Source organism: Onthophagus taurus, chromosome 11, assembly GCF_036711975.1.
Source record: "Onthophagus taurus isolate NC chromosome 11, IU_Otau_3.0, whole genome shotgun sequence".
NCBI classification, from domain to species: domain Eukaryota; kingdom Metazoa; phylum Arthropoda; class Insecta; order Coleoptera; family Scarabaeidae; genus Onthophagus; species Onthophagus taurus.
In genome coordinates, this window is record NC_091976.1 from 5,520,250 (window position 1) to 5,546,434 (window position 26,185).

The window sequence follows — 26,185 nt, forward strand, 5'->3', positions numbered from 1 at the left end:
ATATTTACTTTTTTAATTATGTTTAGGTTATGTTTACAATCTGTCAAATATAAAATCCAAGAACGGATTATAAACTATGAGATGGGCTTAAATTTATTATTGATTCATTTAATTTAAACAATTTTTGTAAATATTATATACAACATTTTACAATATCTTGAATAATTCATTTTAAATTTATGTATTAATCAAAAGAATCAAGACTCAAATACAAAATCCAAGAACGAATTATAAACTGTGGGTTTAAATTTATTGATTCATTTAATTTAAACAATTTTTCCAAATATTATACAGAATGTTTCTGTAAGGTGTGGCATAATTTTAACCACAAATACTAGAGTAAAAATGATGACGATTCGTTTAAAAATTTTTGATCTAAACCCCTAAATATTTAAGATATGGTCAAAGTTAAGAAATGTTTAAACATTTTCTTAAATATTTTCAATATTGTTTGTCTTAGAAAGATAAAATTTGGCCAACAGTGCAATGTTAGCGTGAGAAATCGTTTAATAAAATAATATTATAATAATATGATATTCATTCTGACATCACAAAAAATTAAGTAAGTACAGTACACGTTTAGCCTAATATACTATTTAATTATTATAAATAATGATTGTATCAGTAGGTACTGTCAAATGCCAAATGAAACTAATAATAATAATAAACTCATCAGTGCTAAATTAAAAGTAGCTTTAATAATTATTAGTGACTCCCGTGGGCCTGTCTCGCACAGCAAAGTTTTTCAAAAGAAGGTTTTATATTACAAATACTACCACTCACAGTTCTTTGTCTATATTCAGTCGAGCCCTATATTTTATCTTTTAAGCAGCCACCGTAGAAAAGCCGGCTTCGCAATGGTAGGATGTTAAAAATGGCAATAATATACGAAATGTTCTTGTTTTCAGCGGAGAAAAAGTATCATCTCCCTCCCAAAATTCAAAGAAAGATTTATTACTAAATTCTCTCTTGATTTCGCCGCTTGCAGTAAACTCTATGCAGATTTCTTCTTCTGCAGTTGAGAGACCCTCGAGAGTAGTTCGAAATGGATCCCTAGCCCACTCGTAACTTGCTACCAATTTGTTGTCAGCAAGAAAATACTTTTTAAAGAACTGTGCTAACATGGCTAAATAACTTTCTATTGTTAATTGTTACAAACACAAATTTCACATACTGTTCTTCTTCTTTGTATGTTTTGACACACTCATTCACACTTGCAAACATTTCTATTTTTTTTTGTTTCACCAACCAAACAGCTTTTTCCCAATTAATCCACGAGATCCATACGGTATCGAAAAGAATATTCGCACACCATCCTGATGCAGAAAATACTAAACGAACAACTCCCGCCCTTAATATTGATATGGCAAAATTGGAACCTGTTTGTTAAATATACGAAAAAAAAACTTCAGCAGTCCACAAGTGTTATAGCTGTGCGCAGGATGTTCATGTCATCTGTGCTCAGAGTACAAGTAATACCAACGAGAGCTACGGAGCATCTTTTTGCACATCGAAGACAGTTTAATGTCTTCGGTGTGTAAAAACGATGACTTCAAATCAAGAGAAAGCTGCCGAAGGATTGAAAGAACAGGCAGAGAAAATGAAGTTTACATCTAATAAAAAATTTCCCCGATTGAGGTTGGAACATCAGTTACTGTGCCTGTTCCAAGCGTTGACAGGAGCGAAGGAGATGCGCGAAATTTAATTATAAAATTGGAACCAAGAAAGGAATTATTGCCTCGCTGTATTCGAGAAATCAAATTCAAGCGTGTAAAGACACACTTTTGAAAATTCAAGACGTCCCAGATGTTGAATTCTCTCTGCGTCAGATTAGTAGCCAAAACTCTGCCTTTGGGGGCCAAGGGTTTTTGAAGTGTAACTGAAATAACAAATGTGAAACAAATTTATGCAAATGTAAGAAGGCTAAAGTGCTTTGCAACTCGAAATGTCACCATTCCAACTCGTGTTCAAATAAGTAATGATTTACACAGCTTCACATATAATCTTACGTATTGTTATTTTTTGTCTGTTATTCCGTACCCTACTTCATTGCATCCCGACATACAGCAGGAAATTCTGCATATATATGAAGATTTATCAAGGGATGAATTACTGGAAAGATGTTTAGGTGGCTACACGCAAAACGCAAAAGAAAGCTTTCATTCCACAATTTGGCGATTAGTTCTTAAACATTTGCACTCCGGACTAAAAGTCATCGAATTGGCATACTTAGCCGCGAGCTTATTCAATGAAGGAAATTCATCTCTTCTGATGATCATGAACGAAGCAGGAATTGTACTAGGCACGCAAAGCTTCAATTACGCCGAACAAATAGATAACCAGCGCGTGAGTCGACAGAATCGACGTAGTTCATTGGAGTCGAAGGAAGGTCGGCAAGCTCGAAAAGCACTGCTGCAGGCGCAAAATGAAGCCTATGAGGAAGAAGAAGGACTAATATATGGTGTTGAAATCGCGGATTAATTGGTGACTACTTTATATTAGGTTTGTTCGAGCAGCGGCAAAACCAATCTGCAAATTGGGAGACGCATGCGCAGTATGGTAACGGTGTTCGAGCAGTAAATAAATCCCGAATTCTGACTTTTTCGACTACCAGTCGTGTGTTCGATCAGAATTTAGGATTAGTTGGGTACTGGTTGGGTATAGTTTTTACAATTTGCTGACTTTCGAAAAATTGTTGACGAATTGTGTACTGTCATGCGCAGTGGATACTTTGCAAGTTTGTTGGTAATAAACGTAGCACGTCGAGAGGGCGACACAATCGATTTATATTTGTAAACACAATATCCGCTTTATTAATCTGTAATTGTTGTTAACACGTTCTTAAGTACCTAGTATAAATCAGAGTATAAATAATCATGTTCGATATTTCGTCGTCAAGTGAAGATGTGCCTTTAGTAAATTTTGAGTCAAGTGATGATGACCTAGAAGGTGAATTACTTGATACACCAGTGCGAATAAGGCCAAAACATGAAGAGTACTTCGAAATAACAGTACAACAGTATAGCGACTCAGAATTTATGGAACATTTTCGTTTGAGTAGAGTAGTTGCTGAAGATCTAGCAAATCGATTTAAAGTCAGCCAGTATTATAATTATGAAGCCGGAGGAAATTGAAAATTAACAGAAAAACAACATATATTAATATTTCTGTGGTTTGCTGGTCATCAGACGGCTTCTTTCCGAGATGTAGCTGATAGATTTAATATTAGTATAAGTTCCCTACAAACTGTAATCCAGCGAACAGTGTATTTTATAAGCAACCTATCAGACGAAGTAATACAATGGCCATATACAATGTTTAATACAATGTTTTCATATTTTTACTGTTCGAGCTGTGACAAATATCGTACTAGTTCGCAATTAATCGTTACGTGCCCATGCGCATTCATGAATGCACTAATTTGTCACAAACTAATACCTAATTCTCTGCTCGAACAAACCTATTATACTTTTTTTTTTTCAAACGCGTGTTTCTCAAAATAACTTTTTTCACATTTGCGGGGACTCTAACTCAAAAAGTAATGAACCAATCATTATGAAAATTGATAGTATGATTCTTTATGAAATTACGAAATATATGAACCAACTTTTGAGATGATATGATTTTAAGAGTGCTTTTTTTTGCATAATTAGTAAAAAAAAAATGAAATTTTAAGTAAATTTTTCCAACACCTGAAAATTTTTAATTTTCGTTACGTTTACCTGCATTGAGGTTCATATTCTTAAAAAATAAGTTATTAATCTAAAATGAAAATCTTTTTGATATCAGATGAAAATTGAAATGGCTACACGTCCCGCAATTAGAGAACTTTAGGTACGACGTCCAGCGGGCATCAGAGCATAACTTTGTTATTTTTCAATAAAATTATTCAAAAAAATTCACAAAAGTTATTCGAAATATAAACAAAATAATGTCAAAATTTGATTAAATTCTATTAATTAATTCTTCCCACCCAAAAGAAATCCTAAAAAATCAATGAAAATGAGCCTCCTAATGTGGTTTCCCCCCTTAAGTGTAGTTAAAACTCTTGTCTTTTGATTTCCCTTTTCCTGACAGAGCCTGAGTGCAAGAACCCACTGTTCTGAAATAGTGCGCGCTTGTAATTTAGTTTTGATTGATTTGCTAAGATCAATTAGGGATCCTGCAGACTAAGAATTAGGAAGCGCGGATGACTGTTTCTTGTGGCAGCGGTATTACCAAAGGTCGAGATCGTTCAGAAGCGGCCACACAATTATTTAGTTCACATACTAGATTTATATTATTTAACCGTTATTTAGAGTTTTTTTATTGAAAGAAAGTTTTGATTATTTAACTTTTATTTAAAATTATAATTTATTGCATAAGACTTTATGAATACGGAAGCGTAACTCGAACCGCGTCGACGATTGGAGTACTTCGTGGAGTTGGAATTAGTAACACTTCTTTTTGGCGCTTCAATCTGAAAACACTCCTCCGAATTAAAAAATAGAGTATAGTGTAGTATTATTTAATAACATAAACCGGGACTGAGCCCTGGAATTTGGTAGAAACGAACAAAAACGTCGTTTGTGTCTTTAATGGAAAAATACTGCATAAAATAGCTTCACCAGTGACAAAGGAGGAGGCAACACGAAGAAGAAATGGCAAAGACTCATGTAGGTTTGACACACTACAAGAATGCTTGAGGAAAGAGCTCTACGAGTATAATTTTCAATGCAAACATTATAGATACAAGAAGTAGGGACAGACCATGCGCGAGATGGAAGGTTAGAGCACGATAGAAAAATTTTGTAGAGCTAAAAGAAGAAGAAGAAAAACAACTTTATTTCTTCTTTATTTTTGTTTGTATATTTCACAAAACTTGACATTTTAATCCTGTGCAATTCTTTATTCTTCACTGCATAATCATATAAAATCTTTAATTTTGTATCGATTTTTAAGAGTCAGCGTCATCTAGCGGCTTGTCCTTTAAAATCGACAGCTTTCTTTATTATTGATTGTTACCTCCGCTTGCTTTTCTCTTTTTGTTGGGACATCCCCTTTTTCCCAAAATATTTCTGTTCTTTACGGATTTAGCATTTGTTATTTATTTATTATTTAATAGCTGTGAATTGCCACAATCTAGAATTAACAGTAATATTGTAAATAATTATCAATCCATCTTTTTATTTAATCTCCCAATATTAACATCGAACATTTCAAACGACACACACTATTACAATTAAAAAGAAGTCTATCTGATTAAACAGACATAATAATTAACTATTATTATTTATTATTTTTAATTTTTTTATAGTAAATTAATTGTACATCTAATTATTTAATAGCTCAATAGATGGCGCAAATCTAAATGTCAAAAAAATTATCAATCCATCTTTTTATTTAATCTCCCAATGTTAACATTGAACATTTCAAACGACACACACTATTGCAATTAAAAAAAAAGTATACCTGATTAAACTGACATAATAATTAATTATTATTACTTTTAATTTTTTTATAGTACATCTAATTACTTAATAGCTCAATAGATGGCGCAAATCTAAGTGACAAAACGTTCAAATGTCAAAAACTCCTTTACTCTTTTAAACTTTTTTATTCTTTACCCTCTGTTTTATGCGTAATTTTACCGAGATAATTTTAGTAAGATAATAATGTTTAAGATATAAATTAACATTTGTAAGTATACAAACAACATTAAAGCTTTTCTTAAAAATTTAATCTTTACCGCACTTTTTTTATGCAACTACGAAAAAGAAGAACGAGTTTGTGCTTCTTCCCTCGTAAATACGCAAATAGTTCCCTCTAAAATAAGTGTAAAGCGTGGGCTGTTCGACACGAAGTGAATTAATCAACCGATTTCTTGTTGAAACTTGCTCAAGAAAAGATAATAAACAATGTCTAAACACGCGAAAAAAGGTGTGAGTCCAAGTTTAGCGGACGCTTGGTTGGATGGATTAGGTTTTTATCGAAAAAATGTTGCATATGATGAAACGTGTTTGTTCAGGGCAGTTTCCGAACAGGTAAATTTCTTAATTTTTAATGTAATAAGATCGTTATAACATTATTTTACGTTTCTAGTTATATTCGTGTCAAATTTACCATCAAAAGTGTCGCCAACAAGTTATTGATTACGTTAAAGAAAATTGGGAACAATTTGAGTTTATTTTACCTAAAAATAAATTATTTAAGCACCTCGATTTATTAGAAAAGCATATGGTGGTTTGTGGAAACCTAGAAATTCAAATAATTAGCAAAACTTTTAAGAGAAACATAATCATTTTTAAAGCAAACAGCCAAAGTATTGAAAAAATCGCTCATAATGGATTTAATGACACCTTACGGTTGTGTCTTATGGGTAACGATCATTATGATGCAGTCTATATTAAAGATTATATTCAAACAGCAGGTTTTTGTCAATGTAATTAATACTTTTTTTAAGTTTACTTATTTCTTTTTAATGTTTATTAATTTAAAATTACAGCTATTGCTTATAGTTTACTTTATGAGAAAGTTTTTGATATGAAAGATGTCTCAGAAATTGTTAATACAATGTTAAACAGCAACACTTTCATTGCTAGCAACAGTAATAGTAGTAATAACTCATTGAGGGATGATCATACTCGCAGAAAAAATTCAAATAGATATTATAAATCTAGCAAAAATAAAGATGTGATGATTGAAAGCGAATATAAACACATGTTGGAGACTAAAATTACTCCTTTTGCATTCAGAGTTGCAAAATCTTTAGATCCTAATATTTATAGAAACATTGAGTATGATACATGGATTGAAATGAGAAAAGGTGAATTAAAAAATTAATAATTAAGTACAGGGTGTGTCATGACAAGCTGAGTCTATACAGGGTGAGTTTACTAAACCGTTTGAAAAACAAAAAAATATTTTACACTAAAGTTGTTTTATTCACTTTCTATTACTTAAAATTATTTTCAGTTATACAGGATGTTCTATTTAAACGTAGCGGAGAGTACATAAGTTTGTTTAAATGGAACACTCTGTATATTTTATCCTATTATAAATACAACTAAATTTATTTATACAACCATATATGTTACTATTTCACAGCGTTCATAGTTCCTGAGATATTCAACTGTTCTTCCAAAATGTGCCCATTACAAGATCTTTTTAAAAACTGTAAAATCGACATTTTTCCGATTTTTCCTTGAAACTACGTCAGGCTAATATTCAAAGAGATTAGATACACTATACAGGGATGTTTATAAAGCTTAATTACTTTTGATGTTTTCAAATGGCTTTTTCTTAAGTTTTTTAAATGGAACACCTGTATATTGTGCGCTAGTTGAAGTGCTCATCAAGTTCCCTTTAATTAATGATAAGTATGTCATGTCTAACTTTAATAGTTTTTCTGATATTTAGAATTTAAAGAAAAATGTGTAATAAAATGTCATAATTGTACTTAAAAAAGTGACAGAATGTAATATTTTTTTTGTTTATCTGTCATTTGTAAGTTAGTAATACTATATTAAAATACAATTTAAAAAAAAAACTTTAATAAATAAATAATCAAAACGTGATAAAAATACAAAAAATTCAATTAAATGGCAGAACAATAAATCCCTTTTTTAATTATTAAATTATTTAAAGGAAATGTAGCAACAAACTATAAACAATTACTAAACGTTACTCAACAAGTAGGTTTTAATTTAATTAATATTTAGAAGTTGTTTAACCCTTTGTGCCCCAAGAAGTTAAAAATTTTGATACTTTGTGAAAAACTTTCATTACTAATATAAAAATAATACGTTTTTTATTACGTTAGAAAATAAGTAACACTTGCTTTAGCTAAATCACATTATGATATTCAGAAAAAGAGTTCTTTTTTCATTACAACCTAAGTACATTTTGAGTGGGGTCTAGCTTTGGCAGAACAATTTTCACAACTTCCTCTTTCTTTTGAAATGCGCTACGACATTTTCGTGGACGCAGTAAATTTGAATATTTATTTATCAGTCCTGTAGCTACAGAACCACGAAAATCTGATAGAATATTGAGAAAAAACATATTGAGCAAAAACTAACATTTTCGCATAATGTGTCAAAAAAGATGCTAACCCAAAATTTTCTGGAAGCCGTATTTATTAAAATTAAGGAATAAGACTTGTTCTAAATTAAAGCTCAAAGCTTTTTCTTTAAAATGATGTATAATAATTGTTGGGTTGGATTGGAAAAATATTGGGAAAAAGAATGTTGAAACAAAACTTACATTTTCGTATAACCGAAAAGTGTCAAAAAAATGCTAATTTAAAAATTTTTGGAAGCCGTATTTATTAAAATTAAATAATAAGACTTGTTCTAAATTAAAGCTCAAAGCTTTCTCTTAGGTATGTAGCAGTTGGTAACACCGTAACTCTTGAAAATAGAAATTTGAATTGACAATTAGAAACTGTCAAAACACAAAATGTATTCACCTGACAAAAATGTTTCATGTACACCTCCCAAAATAAGAGAAATTGATCAGAGTTCAATGTCCTCATCATTGTGGACCTTGTATTCGATGCTAAGAACGTGTTTAAACATCCATAGACAAAAATTGTCACATTGACAACTAGAAAAATTAATGACCCAATGGCACCAACTTGAACTGGTTCCATAAAATGTTACTAAAATCTCTTTACAGCATGTTATAGTTTCATTACCGTCGCGAATTACAAAAATTAAATTTTACATGTCTCTGACGTTATGTAACGTAACTTTTTTTATAACTAGTAATGTAATGATTTCATTACATCACTAGTTCATTACCTAACTACAAATTGACATCTGGTACTACCTAATAGAATAGGTCAAGTTTTTAACAAAAATTACCTTTTCAATGGAATTAGATAAAATATTGTACTTAACACGTTATGAAACGGCTAATTTTGTTTAACTCACGTAATTTGCAAAACTCGCTCGCTTCGTTCGCTCGTTTCGGCAAATATTACGTTCGTCAATCAAAATTAGTCTTTTCATAACTGGTTACGTAAATAACTATTACATTATAAAATATTAATCAAATAATAAAAGGAAGAACAAAAAAAACTTAAAAATAGACAGAATATCTTTAAATTCTAAATATCAGGAAAACTACTAAAGTTAGATATATGACATACTTATCATTAATTAAAGGTAACTTGATGGGCAATTCAACCACCACACAATATACAGGGTGTTCCATTTAAAAAACTTGAGAAAAAGCATTTGAAAAACATCAAAAGTAACTAAGCTTTATGAACACAGCTTTTGTATAGCGTATCTAATATCTTTGGATACTATCATTTATCTACTGGCTTTGACTATTTACGTTTTACATCGTTTTTAAAAAGATCCTGTAATGGGCACAATTTGGAAAAACAATTGAATATCTCAGGAACTATGAACGCTATGAGATAGTAACATATACGGTTGTATAAACAAATTTAATTCTATTCATAATATGATAAAATATACAGTTTGTTTCATTTAAAAAAATCTACATACTCTCCGTTACGCCTAAATGGAACATCCCTGTATAAGTGAAAATAATTTTATGTAATAGAAAGTGGTGAGTGAAACAACTTTTGTAGAAAACATTTTTTTCTTTCTCAAACGGTTACTAATAACTCAACCTGTATACAAGGTGTTTCATAATATATGCGCAGGACTTCAGGATGTGATAGCTTGTCCAAAAATTTGAAAAAAAGTTTCTATCAAGTTACCCTCTAAAATGCACCATTTTTAAGATAGAGGGTGATGAAATTTAATAAAAAAAAATCGGTTTTTTGCGAATATCTCCAGAATCGTTTATCGTACAGAAAACAGCTTTTGTAAGCATTTTCTACTCATAATAAACTAAGTTTTGTGCGAGAAAAAATTTTTTTTAATTCTTAATTGGTGAAGATTTTGAAGGGGTAGTGGTTGTTTTTCTCCCCAATTTCTACGCCACTGGAAAAAGTACGGTTTTGAGACGCGGAATCGCGGTGGCCAAGGGTGCGGACCTCCTCGACCGATCCAACGGTCTGGGTATTCGTCGTCCAAGTATTGACGAGCAACCAAACTAACGTAGTACATGTTTTGTCTTACTTGAAGCGGTACATCTTCCAGCAGTTCCGGCAGTACTTCATCTAGATAATTGTCGATAATCTGCACCGTTTAATCTGTTCGGTAAAAAATGTGGGCCTATCAAATGATTACCGACGATGGCAGCCCAAACATTTACGGAAAGTTGTTGCTGATGGCCTTCTGCAATTTCATGTGGATTTTCTTCTGCTCATATGTGGTTATTGTGAAAATTGAAAATACCATCCTTCGAGAAAGATCATCGATAAATAGAACATTGGTTCCAAACTCAGAATTTTGAGCTATTTTGTCTTGCATCCAAAAAGCCGAGTGCGGAAAATCTCTTGGCAATAAGGCTTGTACTCTTTGGATATGGTAGGGATACAAAAGTTGCCTTTTCAAAATTCTCCAAACCGTCGAGTGAGATAGGTTTAAATTGTGAGCAATTTTTCTGGTACTTGTGGTCGGATTTTCATCAATTTCGTTGAGGACAGCCTCTTTTACTTGGGGATTTGCAACTTCCATAGGCCGCCCATTATCAGCAGTATTCCTTTTAAATCTTCCATTTTCCCATAGTCGTTGGTGAATGCGTAGAAACAAGTTATGGTTGATACAACCGCCTTGCTTCTGCCGAATTACCGCACGCCATTCCGTAAAGGTAATACATTACGCAAATTTCAGCGTTTGTGTAATTAATTTTTAATTTTGTAATACAAGTTTACTTTTTGCAGGTACAAACTAATTGTTATCTTGACACGAGGTAGCTTTTGTTATAAAATTTAGAGCCTACTTGTTAAAAATAAATTATACAATTTTTTACTCAAACGCTGAAATGTGCGAAATGAGTTACCTTTACGATTTGGAGAATCATTTTTTTAATTTTTCTTATTTTGCAATTATGAAGTTAACGCTGCTTTTGTTACTTGTTCTAAAGTTTACATAAATTTTGTTTAATTGTAAAACAAAATTTTTATTTCAAAAAATTGACCATGTTTTTCAAGATAAAAGTTGATTTTTCTAGAAAACGATCAACTTTAGAGCTCATGACCTACAGTACCTTTTTTTATGTAGAAAACATTGACGGTGCAAATGGACGTCTCAAAACCGTACTTTTTCCAGTGGCGTAGAAGTTGGGGAGAAAAACAACCACTACCCCTTCAAAATCTTCACCAATTATGACTTTAAAACAATTTTTTCTCGCACAAAACTTAGCTTACTATGAGTAGAAAATGCTTACAAACGCTGTTTTCTGTACGATGAACGATTCTGGAGATATTCGCAAAAAACCGATTTTTTTTATTAAATTTCATCACCCTCTGTATCTCAAAAATGGTGCATTTTAGAGGGTAACTTGATAGAAACTTTTTTTCAAATTTTTGGACAAGCTATCACATCCTGAAGTCCTGCGCATATATTATGAAACACCCTGTATATGTGGCAAACTCCCAATACTATTTTTCTGAAAATTTGCATATAACGTTCATCCGAGGTGCTTGTTTCAGCTAAAATATTTTCAGTTCTCTCCAACTTCCGGTTATACCGGAAATGGACCCCAACTTCGTTATTTTAAATGGAATGTACCAATTTTTATTGAATTTTCGCGATCCCCGCTAAATTTTAATACAATTTAATATAAGTTATCATATGTCTAGAGATTTTGGCAGATGGAACCCTTCAAAATAAAAATAATTTTTCGAAATTACACTCGAGTCTGGCTAAATATTCTCAGGGTTTGCACAGAGAGGACCCATAGCTTACATAACCCTTGACAAGTTTTTGAAGTTTTTTCATTTTTTTTAAATGGCAACCCCAATTTTTTCTTCACCAGCGTATTGTATGCTGAAAAATAAGAACTTTGTCATTACATCCCTATATTTAAAATGTATGGTTTTCGTAGAAACTTGAAAAAAGTTAAGTTTTCTTGATTATTAGTAAATTTAAAATTATTAGTTGGCTTTGATTTGAGGAAAGTGATATGAAACAAAAGCTATTGTGCCCTAGAATGTGAGGAGACTTTGTGATTAACATCAAAACGAAGGAGTTTGCTACTTTCGAAGATACAGCCCATTGGTGAGAGGCCTGCATTCAAAAATTCTCCTCAAAGCCCGATCTCTGCACATTTTGTAACTTTTGTAATAGAATAAAACTTATAACAGCAGAAGAGAAATGAAGGTACTATATTTAACAATATAAATGAAAAATAAAAAACAAGAATGAAAAATTGATATAACTATAGTAAATGTTCGAACTGGTTGCGTCCAACTTCCAAACATTTATGAATTCTTTTTAAAAACCGTTCATAAGTGGCACTCCGAATTTCTTCCGAAGAAAGAGTTCGAAATACATCACGGCATTCTTCCTTTGTTGTAATCGGTGTAGCATATAGGATATTTTTTATACGACTCCAAACAAAAAATCTGGGAGTAATATCGGGCGGACGGGAGGGTCATTTATGTTAGCTATCCAATGATCCTCAAAACGATTTTGTAAAAAGTTATATATAAGCGCACTACTATGAGGTAGAGCTCCGCCGTGTTGGTACCACAGATAATTCCAGATTAACATGTAATTTTCTAACATTTCCAGATATGTTTCGCTCGAAATAATGAACAAGAATTAGAAACAAAATTAGTTCTACAATTTCCAATAAGCTTACCATACAAATTTTCGTTAGTGCAACACTAGCACACCATCATTTTTTATAGTTGGAGTTGTGTATTTTTCTTATCATCGTGTGAATTAAATAAATTAAAAACTGCACTTAAACGATGATATTTATTGTAAATAGCATAGTTTTCTACCGGTTTCGACTGTACAGCAGTCATCCTCAGGGAAACGAAGTCAACGAACATAAACTAAAACAGGAGCTCATCGGATTAAGATATAAAGGTTCTCTCACAAGAAACTATTACAATAACTTATTTTAGAAATGACAAAATGTGAAAACTTTTAAGCGCGCAAATATGTAATTTAAGATTATGAGATTATATCACAGCCTCAAATTACATATTTGCGCGCCTAAAAATTTTCACATTTTGTCATTGAAAATCTCTTGGCAATAAGGCTTGTACTCTTTGGATATGGTAGGGATACAAAAGTTGCCATTTCAAAATTCTTCAAACCATCGAGTGAGGTAGGTTTAAGTTGTGAGCAATGTTTCTGGTACGTGTGGTCGGATTTTCATCAATTTCGTTGAGGACAGCCTCTTTTACTTGGGGATTTGCAACTTCCATAGGCCGCCCATTATCAACAGTATTCCTTTTAAAACTTCCATTTTCCCATAGTCGTCGCAAATATGTAATTTGAAGTTATGAGGTTATATCACAACCTCAAATTACATATTTGCGCGCCTAAAAATTTTCACATTTTGTCATTTCTAAAGTAAGTTATTGTAATAGTTTCTTGTGAGAGAACCTTTATATCTTAATCCGATGAGCTCCTGTTTTAGTTTGTGTTCGTTGACGTCGTTTTCCTGAGGATGACTGTTGTACAGTCGAAACCGGTAGAAAACTAAGCTATTTACAATAAATATCGTTTAAGTGCAGTTTTTAATTTATATCATTTTTTATGGCAGCTAAAACATTAAAACTCCAGTACTTATCCTAAAAATTGTCTTTCACGAAATATGTGTGGCTTAGTATCACTCCAATAAGGAGAGTTATGCCGGTTAAACACACCATTCTTGTGTAATTTTGCTTCATCCGTCCAAATTATTTTTTCCAAAAATCTTCATCTTGAATTTTAATCAACATAAATTCACAAAAAGCAATTCTCCTTTGATCGTCACCTGGCCTTAAACTTCATGCCAATGTGTAAGAATAAGGTTGAAAGTGATGGTTTTTTAAAATCCTGTGGTTGCTTTTCTCAGATATTCCCAAATCTGTTTTAATATCTAATAAGGAATTTTCAGGATACGCGCTGAAGTACCCCAAAACTGTAATTTCATTTCCTTCGTCATCTACGATTCCTCTCTGTGGACTCGACTGGAATTTCGAAAAATTATTTTTATTGTGAAGAGTTGCATCTGCCAAAATTTTCTCTAGACATATGATATATATTATAACAAATTAGTTTAAATTTAGCGGGGATTTTGACAATTCAATAAAAATTGGTACATTCCATTTAAAGTAACGAAGTTGGAGTCCATTTCCGGTATAACCGAAAGTTGGAGAATACTGAAAATATTTTAGCTGAAACAAGCACTTCGGGTAAACCCTGTATGGAAATTTTCACAAAGATAATGCCAGTAGTTTGCCATATACATATAGACTCAGCTCGTTGTGACAGATCCTGTATATAATTAAATTTATTAATAATTATTTTTTAAGAAATGCGTTTGGGTTCTTGGTATTACGGTGATGGAAATTTGATTAGAGGAACTAGATGCCTTCTAAAATCATGTGAGGGTACATTGCAATGTTATATCCAAGATTTAGAGAAGCACAATGATCAATGTGTTGTTTATATAACAAGTTTAGCTGAGAGAAGAGTTGTTAAATACACAGATTTAAATCCTGAACCGGATGCAAAACCATGGCCGTTACCATATCGGTAAAATTAAAAATATTTTTTGACTAAATTAATTAATTATTTTCTTTTAGCTTTACAACTCGTTCAAACACGCCAACGTCTTTAACTAACGAAGTTATTCCATCAAATGATTTAAATAATTATAGCACTAATATCATGAAAGATAAAAAGGAGATTATAAAAGGGCAAATAGCTAAAGGAAACAAAAGTAATAAGAAGAATCAAAGTAAAATTGGTAATAGAAATGTTCCTGCTTTAACTCTTCCAATTAAAACTGATTTAAATGATAATAACATTAAAAATTTTGAAGGATCTCCATTGGTAAGTATTATTTTAAGAGATTTTGGTAATTTTTTTTTATTTAAATCAACTGTTGGTGTTTTTTCATCAACTATTTGTCTACTTTTTTTGTGTAATGGCTCTTACTAACACTCGCCCAGACCTGCACACCATTCGTCCATGTAGGCTTTAGGATGGAATGATACAGAAGCAATTTATTTCTTATCTATGTTCACTAAGGTATTATTGTCCTCTCATACCCTGTATGTCTTACGTAACTGGTTCCTTAGAATTTTTTTAGGATCCACTATTCGTACAATTTTGAAATTTTGGTAGCATGGGTTGTTCATTCGGAACTTTCGATCTAAAATATTTTCAAGATGGCTGCCACATCCGGTCTACCGAAAATAGACCATAAGCGTTTCTCCATATTGAATGGGGAGAAAGTCGAAAATTTTAAATGGAACGCCTATATTTTGTTAGCCTACCCAAAAGGGAATGTAATTCTCTACAAATTATCTATAAACATTTCTATACATATTTATTGTAGTTTCTGTCATATTGGAAAGTTTATCGAAACATTCAGGAAACGCCAGAACCGTTTATATTTTTATTAGACGGCAATGATATTTTGACAGTTTTTCTATTATTATTTGTACTATTAACTACGATTGATGATCTTCAAGTTTTCTAGTTTTTATTTACCAAAAATAACAAACGATCAAATAAATGAAGCAATGAAAACAAAAAATTAATGACAAAAATTAGATTTGGATAAAAAATATAAATTTATAATATAAATTTTTTATTAAATTTAATTTAGAATTGTAATAAAACACGATAAAATATTTATTTAGCTGTCTTCATCACTGGTGACCGGAAATAACGGTTTCTTTTGGTCTCGATAGGTCCAGAACTAAGAAAATCTTTATCAATTTTTTGAAAATTTTCCTTGTGATGGGCGTTAGGCTTGTTAGGCATCTCTCATTAAGCGTTCGACACGTCCTGTCCAAAAGTTTATTACATTCGTCATCAATACAAAATAAATTTCAAATATCGGCGTTGGAATAATCTGCCATGATGTTCAATGACTTGCACCCGTCGTCAAATGTAACTAATGACAACAATAATACAAACATGGACCAAAAACTGTCAAAATTCCATAGCTTTCTAATAAAAAAAACCTGCATTTCGTGCATGTTTTAATAAATTTCCCAATACGAGGCAAACTGCAATAAATAGGTATAGGAATATTTATAGATAATTTGTAGAGAATTAAATTCCTTTTCTGATAGGCTAGAAAAATACGGGGCGTTCCATTCAAAATTTTCGACTTTCTCACCATTGAATACGGAGAAAGAGTAATTCAATTTTTGACCATCCCGTATAAGATACTCCGATACAACAAATGACAATCTATTTGACAGTATCTGAAGAGTAATTGTGCCAATGTAGATCTTTTTTGAATGAACGTTGGCTGAGATATAGGGTTTTAAAGAGAGTGGTGAAATTTGCCAAAAAAAGCTTAAAACCAAAATAACTCGAAAACGAAAAGCTAGGTACCAATAACTCTTATCAAAGTCAACACATTTTTCTACATACAATTAAAATTGGCAATAAATACTATAGCATTCCATTTAAAATAACGAAGTTAGTCTATTTCCGGTAGAGCGGAAGTGACGGTCATCTGGAAAATATTTTAAATCATATAAAATCAATAAATGAATCAATAAAAGTTCCGAATGAACAACCCATTCTACCAAAATTTCAAACCTCTACGAATAGTGGAACCTGAAAAAGTTCTAACGAACCAGTTACGCGAGACACCTGTATACATATTAATACATTTTTCTATATACACAGTGTGACCCATTTAAAAATAGGACTCTTTCATAAAATTTGTATTTATTGTCTGATTTTTTAATTGTAGAGCGTGAAAAACAATTTCTTAGGACAAAAAGTCACATTTTTATTAGACCTAACACATTAAAATTATGTTAGGGATTTTTTACATAAAATTTGTGTACATTACTGGATCAAGCACCCTTTAAAATGGGTACATACCAAAATCTATCAAAAATGGTGGTACATTAATAATAGCAGAAAAATTAAAAATAAAAAATGGACGAACTACTTAAAGTACGTAAAGTGAAAAAGTACGTAAAGCGAAAAATGTTTTGAATTATTTGTGCGGGTATCCGTATATGTGGACTATATTGTGGGTACTAACTTTAAAACAAGAACTAAAGGTGTAAACACAAAATAAACTTTTATTTTAGAAACATAATCAAAAATATGCTCAATAAATAGTTATTTTTGATACAAAAGAATTTCGCTGTCGTGTATCAAACAACATTTTTTCGAAAACTACATATGTACGTGTTCTAAAGTTAATAAATTAATAAAACGAAAGTCAGTATAATGACATTTAGAATTCATTTAATGTTATGTCAAAAACTTAACGTCACATCGACTTAATCTCACATATTGAACAAATATAAATTTGCATTTCCTCTCGGCATACAAGGTGAATTAATCTCATATGCCACACGAAGTGGGGTATAACATACCTCGGAAATAAAATACTATTTCTATAAAATTTTACATAAAACAGGATCTCGCGCGTCATTTTTGTTTTTCAATTTTTTCAGTTTTCCTGAAGCTGGGATATATGATACCCCACCTCCTATGCGGAGGGTTAAACATGAAATGACATGATAAAACAATCAACGATGTTACCAACTGCTACATACCTATTTCCCTACATGGTCACAATTTATTTTATTTTTGTTAAAAAAAAGGATAAAAACACGAATTACAAAAAATAACATAAAAAACACGTTTCATAAGACTTAAAGGACTCATTCATAATTTCGTGCTTTAAAACAAATAAACTAGATTTAACTAGGTAAACTACTATTTGTTTTAAACCAAGTGATCATACTGAAAATATCTTTTAAAAGAGCATGAAATGCTCTTTCAAACAAGACCAAAAATATTCAAATCGGTTGAGTGGTCTGGGACCTAGGAGATATTAAAATGTAAACATTTGAAAACGCATTGGCCTCCCCCTCCCTTATTATGACAGATATGAGAAATATCGCAAAACAAAAGCGATGCGGTATTATCCAAGCTACTAAATGATGTTATCAAAGTTATAGCTCATCGTCTAACTTTCTGAGATAGCGGGAATTTTATGTTTCTCTATGGCAGTTACGCCCCCTAGCGCTCGAATTACGAACTTCAAAATAATTTCCAGCTATTTCTCTTGCCCACTTTGCTTATAATGATTTTTTCCCCAAACCTATAGGCCTTACCATTGTTGAGATACAGTCGCTCCGTACCCTTAACGGGACCGCCTGTACTATTACCTGCCGCATATGCAGTCATACAGTGAGTTTTTTAATGAATGAATGCTTTAAAAGTATTACGAAACGTATTTTTTATGCTATTTTTTGTAATTCGTGTTTTTATCCGTTTTTTAACAAAAATAAAATAAATTTTGACAATGTAGGGAAATAGGTATGTAGCAGTTGGTAACACCGTAACATTTGAAAATAGAAAATTGAATTAACAATTAGAAACTGTCAAAACACAAAATTTATTCACCTGAAAAAAAGTTTCATGTACACTTCCTAAAATAAGAGAAATTGCTCAGAGTTCAATGCCCTCATCATTGTGGACCTTGTATTCGATGCTAAGAACGTGTTTAAACATCCATAGACAAAAATTGTCACAGCATCGGATGCTGTAAGGAGTCTCATTACAGCATCCGTTTGAGTACTGTTATAGCTTCCATTACCGTAGCGAATTACAAAATAGTATATTATGTCTCAAGGGCAGAAAATAAGCATTAACAGCCCGAGGCTATTAGATGCTAATAGATAAGGGCTGCTAATGCATTTCTGCACGTGTGACACATAACTGTTCTTCGCCTTCCATTAAACCAAACAAAATTGCAAAAATATAAAATAAAACTAATTTTATAAATCAATTAATTTTATTAGTAATACAATATATAGTAATACTAGAATTTGGTATCTGGTAAGTGTTTTAACGTACTAGTAGTAGCATTATAATTTATTTCTATAGATTCATTTGTTTGCTTTAATATATCAACCACTTCAATCGTGTTAGTAGTGCTGGGCTGCTGTTCTTGGTTAGTCAATATTTTTTGGGCAATATTAATTTTATTAGATAAGCAGTCATCAATATAACCTTCTGCAACCGCAGAGAAACGCCAACCTCCATGCTTTTTTAGCATTACCAAATCAGTTTCAGAGTTAGTTAGCAACGTTGCAGAACTTCGACGAAAGCAATGTCCTGTGTATGTACTGGGTTGAGGCAGTTCTAAAAAAGTGGCAATTTTGCTAAATGTATTTTTCCCGATCGGTTGTACTGTGCATTTATTATTCTTGTATGAAATAAATAGACGACTGTGGGTAGGTCTAAGGGAAACATATTTGTGGTATATTCCAAGTAAATTCAATCCATCAATTATTTTATTTGTGATTGTAAACGTTCTTGTCATATTATTTTTTGTCTCTGGAACGGTAATTATTAATAGATCTCTTCTGTTATCTATTTGATCAAATTTCATATTTAACAACTCGTTTCGACGACAAGCTCCGTATATTCCCATTATGAGAGAAACCTACAATGAAATCAATAAAAATCAAAATTAATTTATTTTAATCTATGTACCCAGCTTCATCATAAGATAATGTGAATCATCGGCGTCTTTCAAAAACTGAATGCATTGTTGTTGATTTAAAGTATTAGACTTATTGGGCTGGTAATTTATAGAATTTTGCTTCAAAAATGCTCGAACTTTATGAAAAGTGTCAAAATTAATATCTTCCTTGACTTTAAAACTGCTTTTTAACATAGAGAATTCAGATTATAATGTAGCTGCATTTACCGTCTTTGACCTTTCCGATAAATAAGCAAGTAATACATTTTCCGTTAAGTTTTAGGCTTTTTTAATTTTTCTCCAGGTATTAAATAATTCGTAGCACTTTGTGTAACGTTCTTTTGATTTTCTAGGTAACAAATCATTGGAAATATTCTTAGGTTGTTCGTGCAACTCCGGTGGAGTATTTGTGAATAATTCTTCGTTCGTTTTGTCGCAGTTTTGATTTCAACTGACGTTTAATGAAAAATTATGAGAAACGTCAAAAATGTCCGCAAATGTCAATGAAGACTAACTAGATTGTGATGAAAAACTATAAAGTAGGGACGTTCAGAGTTTAGAATCCCAAGGGCCGAAAATCTAGCTTTCAGTTATTTTTTTAGGGCTGATATGATTTACTTTCAGGTATGGGAGGCGAAAAAAGTCTTTTACGTCCAGCTACGACAATCAAGGAATTTGATGCTATTAATTGTTAATTTATTGTTATGAACAAATTATAAACACAAAATAATCAACATTTAATTGTTTTATCAGTTCATTTCATGTTTAAATGCAAATTTATAATAGTACATTTGTTCAATATGTGAGGTTAAGTCGATGTGACGTTAAGTTTTTGACATAACATTAAATGAATTCTAAATGTCATTATACAGAATTTGGTCGTTTTAATAATTTATAAACTTTAGACACGCAGTTTTCGAAAAAATGTTGTAAAACACGATAGCGAAATTCTTTTGCATTCTCGAACGATTTTTTTGCTCGCTAAAGCTCGACTATCTTATATCAAAAATAACTATTACGTCCTGTTGACAAAAAACTATCGTTTTGACGGTCGTTAAGTACTACGCAAAAGTCAACTTTAAGTAGCCATTTTTGAAAAAGAAATTTTAAGTCTTATCTAACATTCGATGTTTTCTTGGTGGCTATGTGGATTCGATTTTAATAGGAATAGCGATGGTTGATGGCGTAGATGATTCCCTCGACGTTGATGGTATAGATTTTGCGTGGAGATAGCCGTCAAGAATTCTTTGAATTGCAGTTCTTTTCTTTGTAGATCTCTTTATAACAAGCATTCGGTAGGTTTGTATTAACTTTTGAACTTCTTTCAAAGTTACTATCATTTATCCCTTTTCAAAAAAGGCTATTGCTTTGTGAAGGTGTTCAAACGTTTATAGAAATATTATTTCCTTCACTGTTGACTTCTTCTGTTTCAACGTTTAATAGATCTTCATTGGTCAGAGATCTATTATGCGAAGCAAAGGGTTTATTTACATTTTCTGATTTTACTTCCAGATCTAGCTCTATTGCCATTTCTACAATGTTGCACAGACGTTTTCATTGTCCTTAAAATCACTAACTATCCCTGGACATAACATTTACCAAGCTTTCTGTATTGTTATTTCCTTAATATCCTTCCAAGCATCTCGCACTATTTTAATACAATCTAAAATGTCGAAACTTCCTTGAACCTGGCTACTATACATTGACTAAAAGTTCGTTTTAAATCATTTAATTTGAATGTGGCTATTATACAGTCATCCATAGGTTGAAGTATAGAAGTGGTATTTGCTGGTAAAAATTCCACGCGAATGTTAGGGATTCATTTAATGTTTGAGGGCGTTATCTATCAATAGTAAGTATATCAATAGTGAAATCTTAAGCAGAATTTTATTCTTCTTACAATACACGTAACCTTAGGTACAAAACAGTTTTTAAACCAGTTTTGAAAAATCATTGCAATTACCTATTCCTTCTTGTTTGATCTCCAGTGAACAGGAAGGCTAGACTTATCATAGTTTTTCAGGGTACTCGGGTTTTCGCTCTGGTAAATTAAGATAGTTTTCAGTTTCATAGTGCCTAAGGCGTTGCTGCCCAATAAAAGTGTTATTTTGTCGTTTACTGGTTTATATCCTGGCATAAACTTTTCTTCTTTATCGATAAATGTTTTTGCAGCAATTTTCTTTTAAAACAAAGCTGTCTCATCAACGTTAAAAATCTGATCAGGAGTATTATAGCCTTCCTCTCTTATAATTTTTTTTAGATCTTCAGCCTATTTCAATTTGCACTTTCAGTGTCTGCAGCAGCTGCTTCCCCTTGCACTTTGATGTTATGTAAATTTGAACTCTTTGATAATTCTTCTAAATCATTAAATAAACTTAGAGCTTTATTTTACATAATTGTCTGACTTACAATTATTTTTCCTTATCTGAAACAATTTCATTTCTTTTTTTAATATCCGTTGTATTAATTGGAAATTCTTGTTCTTCAAACACTTTTTCAACACCACAATGTCAAGAAACATTATCAGTGACAAAAGCCACCGAACATTGATAGCTATCTTGAGCTGTCCTTAAGCATTGCCTAACAAACTCAGTGTGCTCTCCGGTATTTGCTCCCTATATATCTACACTGTCAAATTACTTACCTGAACATAGTCTTATGGCCTAAATAAGCCAATCACTTTTGGCTTCAGACACATAATCCTTGAAGACGCGAATCATACAATTATTGTGGAAAGTTTCACACTATTCATTATACATACATAAATAGCATACAAGCTATTATTGTAACGAAAGTTGCAATATTCAACCAGTTGATTTAAATAATTTCTATATAAATCAATAAATTTAATAATTAATTCTAAATTTGTTTTTAGCACATGCAAACTCCTGAACAGTCTTTCAACGAATCTACAATTCTCGAATCCCAATCGTCAACTTCATATCAACCTCAAACATTTCAGCAAAATCAACCTTCATGGATTGATCAAATTTCCGATCATCAACAACTCTGCTCGGAATCAACTCTTTACAATATTTCCCAAGATTCTTTATTTCCCTCACCACCCGAAATGCCGCAATGGTCCATCATTACCGAGAATACACCTCAAGAAACTATCCCACAACCGTCTCCGGTTGTTTTATTACCCCATACGGCATACCCAAATTATTTCGATCAGCAAATTCATCATTCCCCATTAATCCCAGTAACTCCATTACCATCTATGCCTATGTATCAACCGGTTTATCAGAACACCCCGGTTACTCCCTTAATTTATACAACTTCTCAAGATGGTGCTGCTGGCGGCCAAGAAGTTTTAGTAATGAGCCCACAAACTGCTGATTCGTATTCCAGAATGTTTCCATCCGGTTACAATCCGCCGATTGATATGTCATTTTTATCACCTCCGTATGTATTTCCGCCGGCAGGAACACCAACTGGATATTATGGTGCTCCAATTGACGCTCAAGGATTTGTTTTTCCCACACCGATTACTCCCCAAAAATAAACAAGAGTTATTTTTATTTCTTTATTAATTTAATCATTGTTGTTAGGAAAAGTATTGTTTTTGTTTGCGTTATTGATTTATTTGATAAGGATACAGTTTTTGGTTACTTTTTAGAGTTAACCTTTATTTCTTTCTTATATTTAAGTATTAATATTAATTTCTTTATGATGTGTTCTTATTATTTATTATTATATAAGATAATTCTGCGACTCATGGTATAATTTTAAATACACCAGAACCAAAATTAAGTCATTATAGAGTATATAATAAAGTAAAGCAAGTATATCATATTAAAATTATGGCATGAGTCACAAAAACACGTTTTATTGTGTTTTTTTTTTCAGAAAATATTGATTTTGTTAATTAGTGAAACATAGGAGTTTATTAAGTTCTTTGTTTGTGCAATACACTGTTTTGAATAAATCTACCTTTTCTTTTTTCCATTCAATAACATAGCAGAATCAGATTTTTTAAAACATTGTCCAATTTTGTTTAAAAAAATACGTAAAGGTTGAAATTGATACACTTTAATATTATTTTATCCGTTACTTAATCAAGTAATTTAAAAACTTATTCATAAGATGTGTAGTTCACACTTCTAAGATAACATTAAAAAAATTCTCAATTTTAATGATACTTACACCATAAGCTGCGCCGCGCCGGGGAAAAGACATAACAAACAACGAAGATTCTTGACACGAAATTTTTGTTTCTCCACTTAACCTGGACTCTCTGTTGGGACGATCGACGCGACTACGTCTCATAAAACGGTCTCGTCTTTTTAAAGAGAAGTGTTTCTTGTGGTTTTAGAGTGATTTCTTTGTGTATTTCGTAAATTTAATTTAAAATTATTGAATTATTTATTTAAGGTAAGTTTAGAAAAGAATAAGATTTTTTTCTTTTACACTCGAAATTTTGATTTCTTGAATATCAATTTACGGATTCATTTTAATTATTATTTGTTACAGAAGAACTTTTATGTTTCTAATATAAAATGGGTCGATCAAATGTTTGTCGGATGAAGGTAACTTTAAAAAGGAAATGTAAAGGCGGAAATATAGCAAAAATGAATAAAGCTGGTATAGTAAAGTTTGCGAAGAATATTTTGCTAAATATTGTCGATGATATAGAATCGTCCGCTTGACATGAAATGGCATCTGTTACTCTACCTTGTAAGAAAAATACTATAACATTGTAATAATAACGAGAGTAGTTACTATTAATATGTTTGGGATTCATGTTGCAAGTTTTAAATTTTAAATTTAAACTATATAAAAAACTTCTTACTTGCTTAATATTAATTTATTCGGAACCGGTTTCGAGCATAGCCCATCATCAGCCGAATCTACGTAAAAGTAATTATATTATGATCAATTAAATATAATGAAAAACATAATAAAAGTATTACAATCATAAACTTACTGTCAAATAGTTAAAAAGAAACCCACGACATCATTAAAACAAAAATTATGAAAAGAATACATATTGAAATATATCAATCAATAATGATGTATGTTATTGTAAACAATTAAAGTTAAAACCACAGTGTATAAATAAAATTGTATAGATCAAATATTTTAAAACACTTTAAAAAGAACGAAACGCACGAAACAAAACTTGACATGAGCACTAGAAAACGACTATGAAACAGAAAAATAAAACCGGATACAAGAGCCTAAAGGAAAAACGATATGAATTTTTAAGAAAAATTACAGACAATAAAAAAAATATAACCAATAAATAACAAAATTCGCATCACACTATACTTATAGGAGAATCTTTTAAATATTTAAATAAAGGGTTATATTCAGTGTCGATTTGATCATTTAATAATGTGTATTTGAATTTATAAATTTCATATTGTTCTAGTAAGTCCATTTTTGGGCCTTTACTACATTGATGAATGATTTTAACATTATTGTAATTTATTATGTGTCCAGTGTCAGAGTGATGTCTGTAGACATTTGAATTACATTTATTCTTGTGTTCTTGTATTCGTATGCCTAATCTTCTTCCTGTTTGTCCTATGTATATTCCATCACAGTTAGAACATTCTATAGAATAAACACCGCATTTGTCAAGAGTGTCTATCTTCTCCATATAACAATTTGAGAGTAATTTCAGAATAGAATTATTATTGGAAAAAGCCAATGATATATTATACTTAGAAAAAATATTTTTGGATTGTAATGTAATATTATTGAAAGGAATAGGTTTGTAAATCTTAGGTTCTGTACATTTAAAGTATAATGGATCTTTCTGAAATTTAATTTTATATAGGAGTTTATTAATAATTTTATTTGGAAAGTTATTGACCATAGCAAGTTTATAAATGTAGGTAAATTCTTTTGTTCTATCTTCTGAAAGTGGGTAGTTGAGGGCTCTATTGAATAAAAAACGGAAGTTCGCCAATTTATGGGATAAAGGATGAGGTCGGTTTTCGGAAGATATCAAAACAGATCTTATTATTTATATTCTTAAGTTGTAAGTCGAGAAAATTAAGTGTTTTGTTTTTTTCTATTTCTAAAGTGAAATTCAGATTTGGGTGTAGCTGATTAATATAGTTATGGAAGAGCTCCAGTAAGAGGAGATCTCCATCCCATATACAAAAAACATCGTCAACATATCTAACCCAAGTAGTTATGTATTGTTTAAAAGGATTACAGTCATTAATAATAAAAGTAATTTCAATATGGTCGAGGAATATTTCAGATAGAAGTCCTGATAGTGACATACCCATGGGCAGGCCTTCGTTAATCTTGTAACAATTATTATCAAAAAGGCAGTAGTTCTGTGTAACAATGTGTCTCAAAATTGTGCATAGGTGATTCACAATAGTATTGTTGTTACTGAATTTTTGAAAAATAAATAATAATGTTGAAAAATAAATAAATACTGTTGTTACTATAATAGTCACTTTTCAATCATTGTGTGTCAAAAATTATTTTAGAAAAAAATATATAAATTAAAACTATATTCTGTTCATCGAACAGATGCCGTAAACCTGAGCGAAGCCAGGTTCACCCACTATTATACAATATCCAGTTTCACACACAAAAAAAATACATACAAAGAAAGAAAATAAACGTAAACGACAAGGAAAAGAATAAGAAAGAG

The 26,185-nt window shown here is 31.3% G+C and overlaps 1 protein-coding gene across 1 annotated transcript; it reads left to right on the forward strand.

Annotated features, from left to right (window-relative positions):
• The first annotated feature begins 5,751 nt into the window (after positions 1–5,751).
• On the forward strand, positions 5,752–23,475 carry LOC111421226 (UDP-N-acetylglucosamine transferase subunit ALG13-like). Its single transcript, XM_071200262.1, has 6 exons — positions 5,752–6,023; positions 6,082–6,421; positions 6,485–6,805; positions 14,387–14,609; positions 14,660–14,909; positions 22,436–23,475. Exons 1-6 carry the CDS (start codon positions 5,898–5,900, stop codon positions 23,066–23,068), a joined length of 1,893 nt encoding a protein of 630 aa, XP_071056363.1. The 5' UTR covers positions 5,752–5,897; the 3' UTR covers positions 23,069–23,475.
• The last annotated feature ends 2,710 nt before the right edge of the window (positions 23,476–26,185 follow it).